General features: G+C 51.2%; 1 protein-coding gene across 1 annotated transcript; it reads right to left on the reverse strand.

Annotated features, from left to right (window-relative positions):
* Positions 1-603: 603 nt before the first annotated feature.
* MYMK (myomaker, myoblast fusion factor) lies at positions 604-9227 on the reverse strand. The gene is made up of 5 exons (XM_034067754.1): positions 8870-9227; positions 6163-6277; positions 3618-3766; positions 1784-1900; positions 604-786 (listed from the first exon to the last, which is right to left on the reverse strand). Exons 1-5 carry the CDS (start codon positions 9002-9004, stop codon positions 640-642), a joined length of 663 nt encoding a protein of 220 aa, XP_033923645.1. The 5' UTR covers positions 9005-9227; the 3' UTR covers positions 604-639.
* Between the last annotated feature and the right edge of the window lie 4887 nt (positions 9228-14114).

Here is a 14114-nt window from a genome sequence, read left to right on the forward strand (position 1 = left end):
CTGGGCCAGGCTGCAAGCACAGCGTGCCCAGTGCCGCAGCATCCGCTGGGTTGTGGGCAGGGGTTGGGATGTGCATGCCCAGAGCTCTGCACTGGGGCTGGCATCAGCCCCTGTGTGGAGCTAAGCTGGGAAGTGTCTTGTGCTGCTTGAGAAATGCTACTATCACACACTTGCAAAGTCTTTGTTAGTTTGTATTATGTACATGAAGAGAATGCATAAATAAAACAGTAAACATCTCACAAAAATACAGGTTCTGTTAAGCGGGCTTTGCAAACGAAGCCTTGAGAGCTAGGGGTGGGCAGGCCTGCACCAAAGGGACAACTCGGGTCCTCCTGGGCCAGTGCAAGGGACAGCCTAGGCAGTGACAGCCTGGGAATGCCTGAGTCTCCTGGGACAGGGTCACCAGCCCAGACAAGTGCTTCCCCAGGGAGAAGTATGGTGTGTGGCCATCTGGAAGCCCAACATCTGCTATAGCTGATTGAGGAAAGGTGAAGACCTTCCAGAGAAGGAAATCCCAGAGTGTGCACAGACTGCTGGGAAAAGATGCCCACGTCCCAGGGGAAAATGCAGTGGGCATTTGGCTGTGCCCCTCCATGGCCGCAGGAGCAGAAGAGCTGGTGCCCTGCTTGGCCAGGCACCTCAGACACAGCAGCAGAGTGTGGAGCAGTCGAGCCTGGCAGGGGTCCCTCCACTCCCGGCCTTCTTGTTCTCCTTAGGCAGCAGCAGCACGAAGGCCATGGCCAAGGCGCAGTGGTAGAAGCTGTGCACGTAGGTGTAATCCCATTCCTACAATGGGGAGAGTGTCAGTGAGACCTGCCGGGTGTTTGTGCTAGGTGCAAAACATCAGGATTCTGTAAGTAGCCAAAAGGAAAGGTATAAAAACAGATTCCTGAGCCTTCTGCCTCTCTTTCTGTCAGAGAAGAAAGGATGTGCAGCCTTTAAAACAAACCAGCAAAGTGGATTTAGCACATTCTAATTTGCACGTTTCCCAGTCATTGAATGAAGTGTTTCATTACCCCGCAAAGGCTGCGGGTGAGGCTGCGGCGCGGGGGGAGGCTGCTTCTGCTCAGTGACGGGTTTATGTGCTGCTAGAACGTGCAATTACAGAATGCTTTGAGTAGTGCCCTTGGGGATGCAGTGGGGCTGTGCATGGTGACTCCCACCGCACGGCACGGCTGCTGCGGCAGGGCCGGGCTCAGGCGGCACCGGAGCCGTGTTGGGGGTTATGGCCATCCCCAAGGGATGGACAGACCCTTCCATGCCGGGTGGGAGCCCGGCCAGTGGAGGAGCAAGAGTTTGTACACATGGACTGTGTGCCCAGGGAGCCCACGGATCGGTTTCTCTTTGGTGTGAGCCAGCTTTGGATCTGGCCATGCCTGGCCCTATCCAGCCCTGCCGTGGCTCTGCACGCTGCCCTCTGTCACCCATGCCCAGTGTCCAAAAAACACCAGTCATGTTTGATAAAGCTGTTTTGAGAACCACATATGGCTAAAGAAAGCATGGTCCATGTCCTTGTGACTCAACAGGGGGGAAGAGGGAGCATCACCCTGCGTGTCAGTTGCTGCCATGTTTGTCCTTGCCCACACAGCAATTAATGGGCCAGGGGTTGGGATGGGAGCAAGCAGGGAGGGACCCTCATCCCTGCTGCTAACCCTGGAGACCCACACCAGAGCTGGGTTTTGTTCAAGGCTGGAGGCAGCCCTGTGTGCAAAGGGGGTAGGTCTCCTATCTTGGTAATGTCCTTTACACCTTGTAAAGTCAGTTTGAGTGTGCAAACAGGTACCTCAAAGAAGAACCTCAGCATCAGTGCTAATGCCCCAAAGCAGAAGCCAGGGCCGATCTGCTGGGTGTAGACGCTCTTGTCTGGATAGAGCCCTTTCTTCTCTTTCATCTTTTGTAGCTGGAAAGAAAGAGAGCACACCAAGGGTATTGACTCAGATTTAGCTGCTGCTCTGCGTCTGAAAGATCCCATGAATCATAGAATCATAGAATAGTTAGGGTTGGAAAGGACCTAAGATCATCCAGCTCCAACCCCCCTGCCATGGGCAGGGACACCTCACCCTAAACCATATTACCAAGGCTTCATCCAGCCTGGCCTTGAACACTGCCAGGGATGGAGCATTCACAACCTCCCTGGGCAACCCATTCCAGTGCCTCACCACCCTAACAGGAAAGAATTTCTTCCTTATATCCAATCTAAACTTCCCCTGTTTAAGTTTCAACCCGTTACCCCTTGTCCTGTCACTGCAGTCTCTAATGAAGAGTCCCTCCCCAGCATCCCTGTAGGCCCCCTTCAGATACTGGAAGGCTGCTACGAGGTCTCCACGCAGCCTTCTCTTCTCCAGGCTGAACAGCCCCAACTTTCTCAGCCTGTCTTCATATGGGAGGTGCTCCAGTCCCCTGATCATCCTCGTGGCCTCCTCTGGACTTGTTCCAACAGTTCCATGTCCTTTTTATGTTGAGGACACCAGAACTGCACACAATGCTCCAGGTGAGGTCTCACGAGAGCAGAGCAGAGGGGCAGGATCACCTCCTTTGACCTGCTGGTCACACTCCTCTTGATGCAGCCCAAGATACGGTTGGTTTCTGGGCTGTAAGCACACACTGAAGCTGGCTCATGTTCATTTTCTCATCGACCAACACCCCCAGGTCCTTCTCTGCAGGGCTGCACTGAATTTCCTTTTTGCCCAACCTGTAGCTGTGCCTGGGATTGCTCTGACCCAGGTGTAGGACCTTGCACTTGGCATGGTTAAACTTCATGAGGTTGGCATCAGTCCACCTCACAAATGCTGAAATAAAACCAGGCAAGACCCACAGAGCAGTTCCCCTCGCCTGTGAGGTCTGCCTGCCCATAGGAAGCACCTCTGCCTGTGATGTGCAGGAGGACCTGTGTGCTGCAATGGGTCTTCCTGCCTCATTTGTGATCATAATGTTCTTTTCTTAATATTCAGCCCCCAAACCAGCTCAGGGAGTGTGTGCCCTCAGAAACCCAGTGGGCTCCAGTGCAGCATCTGCCAGCTGGGGGATGCAGGGTGGTCCCCTGCCTTGGTCCCCTCCTTGCCCATCCCTTCCTCAACACGGCCACTTGTTTTTAGCTGCTGGCTGAGCAGTTGGACAGGTCTTAGTGACGGTAGATAGCTGGGAATTGCAGCAGTGTATTTCTGTGATGCTTGGCAGCATCTCCTGCAGTTTTTATCCCATCACTGGATCCTTCTCCTTGCCCTCTGCTGCCAGTGGCTCCACCAGTGTGCTCCCACTTGGGTCTGCAGAATCTCCTGTGTGCAGGGCACAGGCTGCAGCACAGTGCCCGGCTACCCCAGCCCAGTGCAGGCAGGCTACAGGCAGATTCCTTCCCACTTTATCACTGTGTTTTATGCACATACTCCACCGGCTATGGGGCAGTTTACCAGACCCCTCTGAATCCGAGTAGCTGTAAAAACTCCATAAATATGTTCCTCCTGATTAGAAATGCAGGGACGGGAGATGTGGTAGATTGCTCAGACTGGTCAAATCTGGCATTTATCAGCGGGGATGCTTGCTGTCTGCCTGCTTTCTGCTCAAGCTGAAGGAGAAGTGCTATTAAATCACTGTGATGGCCTGAGCCCTTCCCTACATACCCATTTCACGGTTATCACCAGCACGGCTGTCCCGATGGGTCCTGAGTAGACGCCGTAGCCCCAGCGGTCGTGGTAGATCCTCACGGCGATGGTGAGGACTCCAAACATGATGAAGGTCGATCTCTTTGGTTCATCAAACTCTGCCAGGGCTGCATGGCACCGAGCACAGGGAGTATCAGCTCACCCACCCTCATCCTTGGCTGCTCCCCTAAAGCCTTACTGGGGTCTGTCCTGCCTGCCCTGGGGCCCCTCAGCATCCAGGTTCGATTTGCCCTTCTTATGCCTCACTGATCGGGAAACCGAGGCACACAGGGGCAAAGCAAACCACCTTGTGACATCTGAGTGGTGGGTCTAGGAGCTCATTTTAGGGGTCTTACATACAGTGTTGTGTGTGTGAGCCAAAGGAGATTTCCTGCCTTTCCCCTTCCCTGCCTCGACCCAGAAGTTGGAGGTGATTGCAAACACATTTGCACCCAGTGGGCTCTCCATCAGCTCTTGGATTCATCCTGCGTCTCCAGCCCTCCCAGAGTTGCTGGCTCAGCCCTAAGCAGCCTCCACCACACTGCTGTGGTAGGACGGTGCTCGCTGAGCCATGGGACTGGGCTGCCCGGCCCCGCCAGCACCTGCCTGAGGTTCTGAGCTGGAAGTCGCCAGTGTGAGTGAATTATTAGAGGCTTTTGTTTAACACAGAATGGGGTAATAACTGATAAAAGTTATGGATCCCAGTGGGCTCCATGCTTTTCCAGCTCGCACAGCTGTGTTATGGCTGTCCTGGATCTGCATTCCGGGAAGTGTGCCCAAGGGTCTGCATCCACACATGTGCAGTTGGGCTTTACAAGCCACAGCAAGAGGCTTCCCTGGGCTTCAGTCACCACACCTTCCATGTCCTTGGATCATGGTTTTATAGGGAGTTTGTCTAAGGGATAATGTCCGTATTTTAATCTCTGTTGTTTCCCTGCGGGTCAATATTTTAAACACTGGAGTCCAGGATTTGTATTTTTTGCAAGGTTTTTGAATGCAGTAATGAAGCAATCAAATTGAATTTTGCTGCAAGGAGCCAAAGTGTCTGCATCAGCTCTGACCTGCCCTGACACTGCTGTTGTCTACTGAAAATGACCTTCAGAGATGGTTTTCCTCATTGTCTTTTCTAGCTAAGCAGAGAGAGCACTGGAGTGCCATGGACAGTTTGGGAGCCCACCTTGGGACTTGCAGCTGGGGGAACAGAGCCATTTCTAAGGTTAATATTTTCCCCACTCAGTTTTCCTTGCATGGAAGAGTTATCCTGTTGCATATCCTAGAAGGGGGATAATGCTCCCTGCACTGCTTGGTGGTGAAAGGAGGAGGGATGGGTCTGTGGCCAGTGGAGGGGATGCTGCCCCATGGCTCATGCTGGACTCAGGGGCTGCAGGAGCCCCCCATCCTGGCTGGAGGTCCTGCACCATTCCTGGAGTCCTAAGGAGAAGAGGGGAGTATCCTGGGGGTGTTTTGGGGCTGTACATCAGTGTGGTGACCCCAGTTCAGCACTAGGAGGGCTGGGGACCCTGCCTGGCTGGAGCGGGGACTGGGTGTGCAGCTGCTGGAGGTCTGGATCTGTTGAGCAAAGCCTTTGTTGTTGAGTGCCTGTCCCGCATCTTTCCCCTTACCCTGCTCTCTTCTCCTGTCAGAAATACTCATGACCTTCAAATAATTGGTTTGAATTTTTCATCCTTCTTTATTAGTGCACCTTTTTTTCTTTTTTAAATCTGTTACACCTTGTCTCAGTGTCAAATGAGGGCAAAATGAGAGAAAAGAAGGAAGGAAATGTAGGAAAAGGAAAACTGAGGAACAGGGCAAGGGTCAGGAATTTCAATAAAAAAAGAAGTGAAATAAATTTCTGTTTTTTCTAAGCAGATCTAATATTTCCCATCAACCCAGACTTGGCTTCTGATAGATTAGGAAGATAAATTTGTTTTGACTAAGCTACTTTGATTTGCATGTTACCAAGGGAAATGGTAGATTCTGCATGTCTTAATGTCACCCAAGACAGGACAGGACAAGCTAATGGGGTCAGCATGGGGCAAATGAGGAGAAATGGGAGATTCCCTGATAGATGAGGTTTCAGACTAAGTCATCGTGTAGTACTGTCCTGCTTTGAACTGAAGCACAAGGCTTCATGTGTGACTTGCCAATTTGAAATAAAGAATTGTAGTGTTGTAAGGACATGTGGAAGAGCTGGTGAGGGCATGGGAGCACCCAGCTAACGCCAATGCAGGTGCCACAGCTCTGTTTATCCAAGAGAGAAACTTCCCCAGCCACCACTCAGGACAGTTTTCATGTATGCCTGGACCCCACTGACTGCAATAGCTTTCCAAGTCATTAGTGACTTGGATTAAACCATAGCACGGGCTGACTACCATAAAACAGTCTCAGAGCTAAGTCTTGCAGATGGCAGCTCAAAGGTATCAGGGTTTCTGGGGGCTGAACCCACTAACCATCCCACCAGTGATGCTGACAAATCCTGCCCGATCTGCAAACACCAGTGGAACCACAAGAGACCAGTGCTTACCCATGAGAGACACCCAGATGGACAGAGCTGTCCCATAGATGCTGAAGTACTCCAGGATGTCGTAGCGCATGAAGCACAGCACGGATAAGCCGGGGCCATCGCACGCATGGTAAATCTAGGGAAAAGGAAAAAAAAAGAAGAAAGGATTAGAAAACTACCCACTGAACAGTGAGGTAAAAGCTCCTACCAACTGGTCTGAAACAGCCTTTGCATGGCTCTTGAGAGCATGGCTAGCCACAACAATACAGTCTCAAATACACCAGAGTTACTGATACACGGTAATGAATATATTTGAGAGATAATGTCACACATTTCCTGAGAATGAGAATTCTTCTCCCTTAGTCTGCATTATTTGTGGATGAGCTTTTGCTGGCCTCTAGATCTGTTCTGGAATTTGCAATCTGATGGCCTGGGAAAGTCTCAGTTGACTGGAAGTTAGCAAATGGGATGCCCATCTATAAAGAACAGCTGGAAGGAGGATCTGGGGAACGACAGGCTGTCAGCCTGACCTTGGTGGAGGGGAAGGTTATGGAGCAGATCATCTTGAGTGACTTGAAAGGTCTTTTCCAACCTAAAGGGTTCTGTGATTCTATGATTCTACGGTTCTGTGACCAGGCTGCCTCAAGCAGCACAGGGATGTGCTCTCCAGCAGAGGACTCTGGGGTTGTGGTTCTAATTGCAAAAGGTTCTTGTAAAACAACTCAAAATGAGTGTCCTGATGACATGTGTGTGGATGCCAGGTCACTGGCCAGGAGATGGGGTTTGCATGGCCAGAGTCCAGATAGTGGGGAATTCACTCAGTGTAATCTCTTAAGAGCCACTGGCTGCTGCCCATTAGCTCATTGACCAGGTTATTTGCAGAAAGTCCATTGTCATGCAACATAAATGCAAACCGAGGCAAGAGAAATTTTCCAGTGCAACCAGAGGAATGCTCTCAGTGTTTGCCTGGCACTCGCCTTTCCCTCTGAGCATTCAGCCCTGCAGGTCTGCTAGTGGTAGCATCAGTGTGTTCTGCTCTTTCTGAAGAAGTCCCTTCACTGCTTGGCAGGACGCCCTTGGAACAATCCCTGCTGCCATGACCCAGCGGGGATGCTGATATTATTTATAATGGGAATAGCTGCAAACTCTTTGTCTCACTGCAGTTTCTAGAAAAGATTGCACCACAGCCGTAATTCTTTTCTGTGCCTGAGACTGGGCTTGGGTTGTCTGGAGACAGGGAAGAGATGGTAGAAGACAAAGAGCGTGTTTCTGGCTGGCATCACAGCACTTGTCTGTGATGGACATCTGCTTTCACTGCTCTGATGAGGTCTCCTGGGGGAGGAGGAGTGGGATGCTACAAGAAAGGCAACAGCAGCAGCTGCTGCCCTTCCTACCCCCCACCCCTGACCATGCTGTCAGCTCCCTTCCCCTCCCTTTCCCTTCTCTCCCTTTACTTCCCTTCCCTCCCGTTCCCTTCTTTTCCTTCCCTTTCCCACACACAGGTATTCTGCCTCTTCAGGCTCTTTACTGAGGACCTATTCCACCTCCTGTTGAAACGCATGCCAATTTTCCTGTTGACTTCTTGGTGAGGTGAAGCAGACACAAAACTAGTGCAAATGAAACTGTAGATGTCTGGCTTCCCTGGGGAACTGGGGGGACTCAGATGGGACAGTTTTATTAACTCGTCCTATAGTTTTGATGGAACTGGCAGAATTTCCCCATCTGAATTGTGTTTTAATTGCAGGATTAAATGGTGGATCCTTAGGACTAAAAGACTGACCTTGCTCAGAGCCCTCCTAATATGGAAGAGTTTTTCACACCAGGAAGGTCCTTTATCTACTCCCTGTCTCAGTTTCTTTGTCCCTGTGTGAGTGATGTGACAACCCTCATACCTTGAGACAGGTGGGGAAAAGAGCTAAATGGCTGGTTGGGTTGCTGGGCTATTTTCTCCAAATTCTTTTGCAGAGCATTGCCAGGGGGCTAAATAGGACATTTTTTTCCTATTGGGATGCTGCTTTAGGTGCTCAGCCCGTGTGGTGCAGAGGCACTTAGCAGGAATACGGAGTGCAGGGCAGCTTACTTCCAGGATCAGGAATATGAATTACTTTGTATAAGTAAAGACAATTGATTTCTCCACTCATTATTCCCAGGCAAGGAAGGAGGGTGATCCCGAGGCTGGTGAAACACATGGCTCCTAACTGCTCTGCCAGCATGGAGGGTTAATAACATTTTTTCTTGATAGCTCAGCAAGTTTTAGTCTTTGACAGTGCAGAGACTCCCCTGACTCCAGCATTGCTCCCACCACCCGTTAGCAATTGCAAAATCAATAATCTGACTACGTGCTTTTGGCTAAACTGACAGAAGCGTAGAAAGAGACTCTGGATACAATTTAAACCCCAAATTCAGCATAGCCACTTACCAGCTGTAAAACAAAGAGAAAAACCAGCTCCAAAACACTGCAAATCAATCAAGTCTTTGTGCACCCAGACCCTCTCCCTAACCTCACAATCATAAACCACTATTAAATCTATGTAAGGCCACCCCTTAGGACATCCTAAACTGAAGAATTAGTGTCAGCACTGCACATGGTGGGAAATAACTAAAAATGGATATTCTGGGGGTCACACTTGCTGCTATTCAGTGAGGTCCAGGTACCCCTCCCCATGGAGACCAGTGCTGGGGGCATCTGGGGGATGCAACACGCATGGAGGGTTTGGGTGCATCTTACCGCCACGAAGAACATGGTGAAGAAGTAGACCATGGCTTCCATGTGGAAGCGCCGCTTGGCTGCGATGCTGATGGTGGGGAGGAAGACCAAGGTGCTGATGGTGGGCAGAAGGAGCTTGGCCACCAGTGAGCCCATGGGTGCCTTGTGTGCTGCCAGCTCCTGGGACCCGATCTCTGTGCGCTGGGAAGAGCTGTGTCGAGCGTGCTTTAAAGTTTAAATGTCCTGGGTGCGGGAGAGCTCGGGCAGGGAGCAGCTGCTGCCACAGCCGCCCCTCCGCTCCTGACTCCCCAGCAGCGACATTCCTGGCACAGCCGGCGGCTCCTGCAGCAGATGCTCTGTCCTCCCAGCATTGCGCTGGTGTTCCTAAAGGAGCCAGGGGGAATGTCGTCCTTGCATGCCTTGTGCTGAGCGTCAGAGCTGGTGCAGAGTGGGTGAGGACTGAGGGTTTGCTTGCTCCCCATGGGGAGACCCCACAACTGCATCCTACTGCCCCCGTGCTGAGCCTGGGTCAGTGCTGCTGAAGCAGCCCTACAGAGAAAAAGCATCCTCTGTGCCACACTGGCATGAAGTAGGGAAGAACTGGTACATGGCAACTACCAGGCAATTCTAAAACAGTGGGATGTGTCCTGCTACCTCTGCCTTACCTGCCTTACCAAGCCCCAGATCTGCCTTTTATTTCCTCACAAGGACATACCTGGAGCAGGTGGGCCTGCTCTAGCAGAGCACAGGCATGGGGAACCCATTTGATGGAGGGTCTATAACACCAAGTATGTGCCTATGTGCCCTCCTGTGCACATAGGAGTTAACTGCAATGAAGTTTCTCAGCCATGTCCTCAGGCTTTGCAGCATGGCCACCTCCAGGAGCTCTGTCTGAAATTCAGGAGCTGAGCTTCTCTGGGATGGAGGAATTTGAGCAGAAAAGCCGGAGGGAAGGAGACCAAACGCCAGCCAGCACTGGGGCTGTTAATCCACTCAGTGGCTTCTCTCTTTTGTTACGGCTTTTTATGATACCACTGCTGCTCCCCTGTTAATATCTTTTCTTTGGAGCCTCGGATGGATTCTCGGCATCTCTTCGGTACAGCTGTTCCCAGGACGCAGGACGAGGAATGCTGCACTTGAGCAACTGCCCTCGTGGCTGCGGATCTGGGGGGAGGGTGTGAGCTGTGGTATGAGCCACCATTCCTGAGGCCGACAGGATGGGCTCGCCTGCCCCCGGGAGGGGTCCGCTGGGAAAGAGGATGCACACAGCAAAGAATGCTCTTTAAACCACTCCAGGTTGGAAGGGGCTTTGGGAGGGGGGAGCAATGGGGTGTTGTGTGTGCAGTGAGAACGGCATGACAGCATTAAAACACTGACGTGAGAGGGCTGTGCTGAGAACCTTGCTCGCGGCTCAGCAGAGATGAGCTGGGTATGGCTCCTGTTTTTAGCTGATACTGCAGGAACCATCCACATTCCCTGTCTGGCTGCAGGCAGCGTCCTTCTGTGGGATGCTGCCCACACCATGTCTCCGGCTGCCCTCCTGCATGGACAAGCCATGAACTTACCACAAACCCCTGCAAAATTTCATCTCTCTGCCAATAAATAGTGAAAAACTGTTGTCCTGTTTACTGTGCAAACCAATCCCTGAAGGCCAGGACATGAATACCTGCCTCTCCCAGGACATCCAGTCCTGGGCAGAAATCAGAACCGAGAGCCAGTGTGCCCCAAAGTACCTGTTCCTTTCCTATGGCACATTCTCAGACATGTCCTTTATTCCCTGTTATTCTTGCTTGAGCTGCTTGGACCAAGGAAGGTGCTGGGGCCACCGCACAGCAGCGCTTGTCCTGGTGGGGTTGGCTGGTTGCACAAACTGCTCTGGGTTCCTGGCTAAGAAAAACACATCCACCTTGCTTCTGTGGCCATGAGGCTGGTGTCAAGAGAGGTGAAACACAGCTCAGAACCTGCTGGTGAGCACAAACTGCCACATCTGGGTGCAGAGGAGCCATCTGCACCCTTGTGGGTCCATTTGCAAAGCTGTGCAGTGGTGCGACAAGCCACCTACATGCAAGGCCTGTACATACGGTGGTTGTGCCGTCAGCCAAATGGCATCAGGTGAGAACACGATCATGCCGTTGTTAAATGCATTCCCCTCATCCCCATCCTGTGCCCAGGATCCAGCTGGAGCCCACCAGAAAGGAAACCCCGGCTGACTGCTGAATGCAGCAAGTGCCAACTGTGATGAGCACTCCCTGAGCAGGGAAGTGTTGGAGCTGTCAGGAGCAACAAAACGTTCCACAGGTTGTTGGGGTTTGTTTTTTCTCCCCCAGCTGCACACCTGGGGCTGGTGTTTGGTTTGCAGCCAGGGCTGTAGGCACTGAGGGGAAAAAATCCCACTGGTTTGCACACGTGTTCCAGCCATTGTTAAAAAGGAGACCCTGAAGTGAAGTGCAAGGCAAGGGGCAGGCAGGTGGTGAGCTCCTGTTGGGAGCTGCTGCTTAAAAGGTCTTTGTTCAGGCTGCAAATGAGCTGCAGTGCAAGACGTGGGCTTTGCAGACCTTCCCAGGGAGGAGCCCAGGAACAAAGGGCCAGGATTTTGCTCCCACTCTCCTAAACAGGTAGGAAATGTAGAAAAGGCAAATTTTAGCTTGTGCATTTAAGTATTTCTGGAAAGCAAATCTTACATCTACATTCCACAGGGCTAATTTTGTGTGGACCAGAGTGCACGCAGCAATGGTGATACATATGGCTGAAAACTTGCTCCCAGATGCCAAACCCAGGTTCTGGTATGCTGTCCTGGATCCTTCCAGGGTAACATTAACCATGATTTTCTATAAGCACGCCTACCCTTTCAACACAGACATTGCAGCAAAAGAGAGAGACATAGATAGCTTTGTTTTATTTCTGATAATAAGGTTATAATTTGAAAGTAGTATATATTGGAACAGAGGATGAGGAGTCTGTGCCTATTGTGAGTATTGAGAGTATATTCTTCTTGGACTAAGTATAGGATGATCTTTCATTTGTGTGGGGTGTAGACTGCATCAGAATTGAAACCTGCTCCATTGTGTGCCCCCAGTTACTTACAGGTTTGAAATAATGGTGATAATGGCACTGAAATGGAGGGTCAAGGTTGCAGTTTCTATGCAGGCTGCAACTCGCGGTGCTTCAATACAAGTTCAATGTGAGCAGGTATGCATGGATGGCTGCACCAGCTCAGTGCTTACTGCAGAACATTGTTTACCACTTCCATTACTTCAGAGTCCAACTTTTCATCTCCGCAACACTGTGACTTTTACACTCTGGTCTTAAGAATGGTGGTGAAAAGCTGGACAATGGCCTGGCCAGGATGATGCTCAAGAGCCGTGGCCCTGGAGCAGCACAGTCAGCCCCAAGGAGCCCTGAGCAATGTAATGGGCACCGCACCATCCAGCTGGCAAAGGTTCCTTGTCTTCTTGTTGCTCTGCCCTGGGAATTTGATCAAGAAACCTCCTGGTGTGAAAGGACCTGGTGCAAGTGTGAAGCAGCCCATGGCCACAATCCCTTCCTGCCCATCTGGAGAAGGCATGGCTGCAGCACCTGGATAAAACACCTCTCACGACCCACTGCAGCCTGTGGCCAGAGCTGTTGCACAGGTCGCCGGTGTGGGTAGTGCTTTCTGGATAGCTGGGATCCAAACACCAGGGAAAAAGAGCCCAATAAAGTCAGAGCCACCAGCTGTGCCTGAGCCTCTTGCACTGTAGACTCAGCTCTGATCTGCCACAGCTCTGGCCTGGTCCCATCCGCAGCCCTGCCAAAGCACCTGCATCCTTCTTTTTTTTTATTAGTGGAATAAATTGCCACTTAAAATATCCATGCTCCATAAGGCCTGGCCCCATTTTAGGCAGCTTTACTGAATATTTGCCCTTAAAATTTCCCCTTTCACTGTTGAATAAACCTATCATGCATATTTCTTGCAGGTATTGCTGCTTCTTTTTTCCTTAGGGCTCTTTTTTTTCACTCTTCCCTTCTCCTCTGCCCTGTCATGGCCTGTGACAAGCATGTCACCCCTAACGGTAACAACATGTCTTTTCGTGTCACTGCTTCTGCCCCTTGTTGTGTCCTGGGTGGCCTAATCCCAGGAGGCAGCACAGGGGTTTATTGCCTGTTTCATGGTGTTTAATGGGCTTTTTACAGTCACAACTCCTGGAGCCCAGGGATGATGTGAGGGTCTCAGCGCTCCCACCCCAATGGTCAAAAGTGTCATTTTCTGAAGAGAAAAGCTTGAAGCTGTGATGCTTCCAGGCTTAAAATCCAGAAGGGAACAAAACAGGTCTTGGGTTTTGGGGAGTCTGACTCATGACTTTTGAATGCCTGTGGTTGGCAATGCCTCATTGCTGATGTCCCTCAGCACAGCTTCCCTGCAAGACTCATTCCATTACAAGAAAAGGCTTTGTACTTTTTGGGGTTTTAATCTTTGTATAGCTAAAACTGTGAACCGAGCACGACTCATCTGAAGCTCCTCCAAGTTCTTGCAGGGATGTTGACTCTTCGGGGACAGGTAAAATTCAAGTTTGCACAGAAAAAAAGGGGGCTTCTAAAGCCATTGAAACTCTACAGTCAGGACCATACCTGGGGATCCTGGGGCTTTCAAACTGCCCAGAGACGTTTTTGAGCAGGAGTCTGGTGGCAAGAGCAGTTTGGGGGCTTCGGCTTTGTCAGTTTAGACTCAACATTTTGCAAGTCTCCATGAAGCAGCCCTCACGCTGACAGACATAAATCATCCCATCCACATTCCAGGAAGGCACGCAGAGACAGTGCTTGCCCAACACTGCGCTGCAGGTCACTCTGCAAGGGACCGGACTGTCCCTACAGGACACTGGTTTTGGTCTCCTCTTGCCTGTTTCAGTTATGCAGTGGTAGGACACAGCCACAGCTCTTGAGCAGAAGGTAGGGCTGGATGCCAGGGCCTTTTTTTCAGCTTTGCCATGTTTTGACCCCCCTGGCAATGTTCTGGCCATGCAGGGACCTCATTTGCTCCATGTGTGGCTTGAATTTGCCCAAAAAGCACCGGGCTCGCCTGGAAATAATGCCCATGGCTGTGCAGAAGTGTTGAACAAATGGGTTGCTTCTGTCAGAAGTCTTCCAGAAGAAGAAAAGCGGTTAGTCATCTGGCCCCGAGCAAAGACAAAGCTGCTGGGGGGTCCTGGGCCAACAGGCTCCAGACCATGCTCCTGCGCCAGCGTGGCTCGCCTGGACTTGAGCGGGTGTTTCGGTGGGGCTGGCTACA

The sequence above is a fragment of the Melopsittacus undulatus genome, chromosome 11 (genome assembly GCF_012275295.1).
Source record: "Melopsittacus undulatus isolate bMelUnd1 chromosome 11, bMelUnd1.mat.Z, whole genome shotgun sequence".
Lineage (NCBI taxonomy): Eukaryota > Metazoa > Chordata > Aves > Psittaciformes > Psittaculidae > Melopsittacus > Melopsittacus undulatus.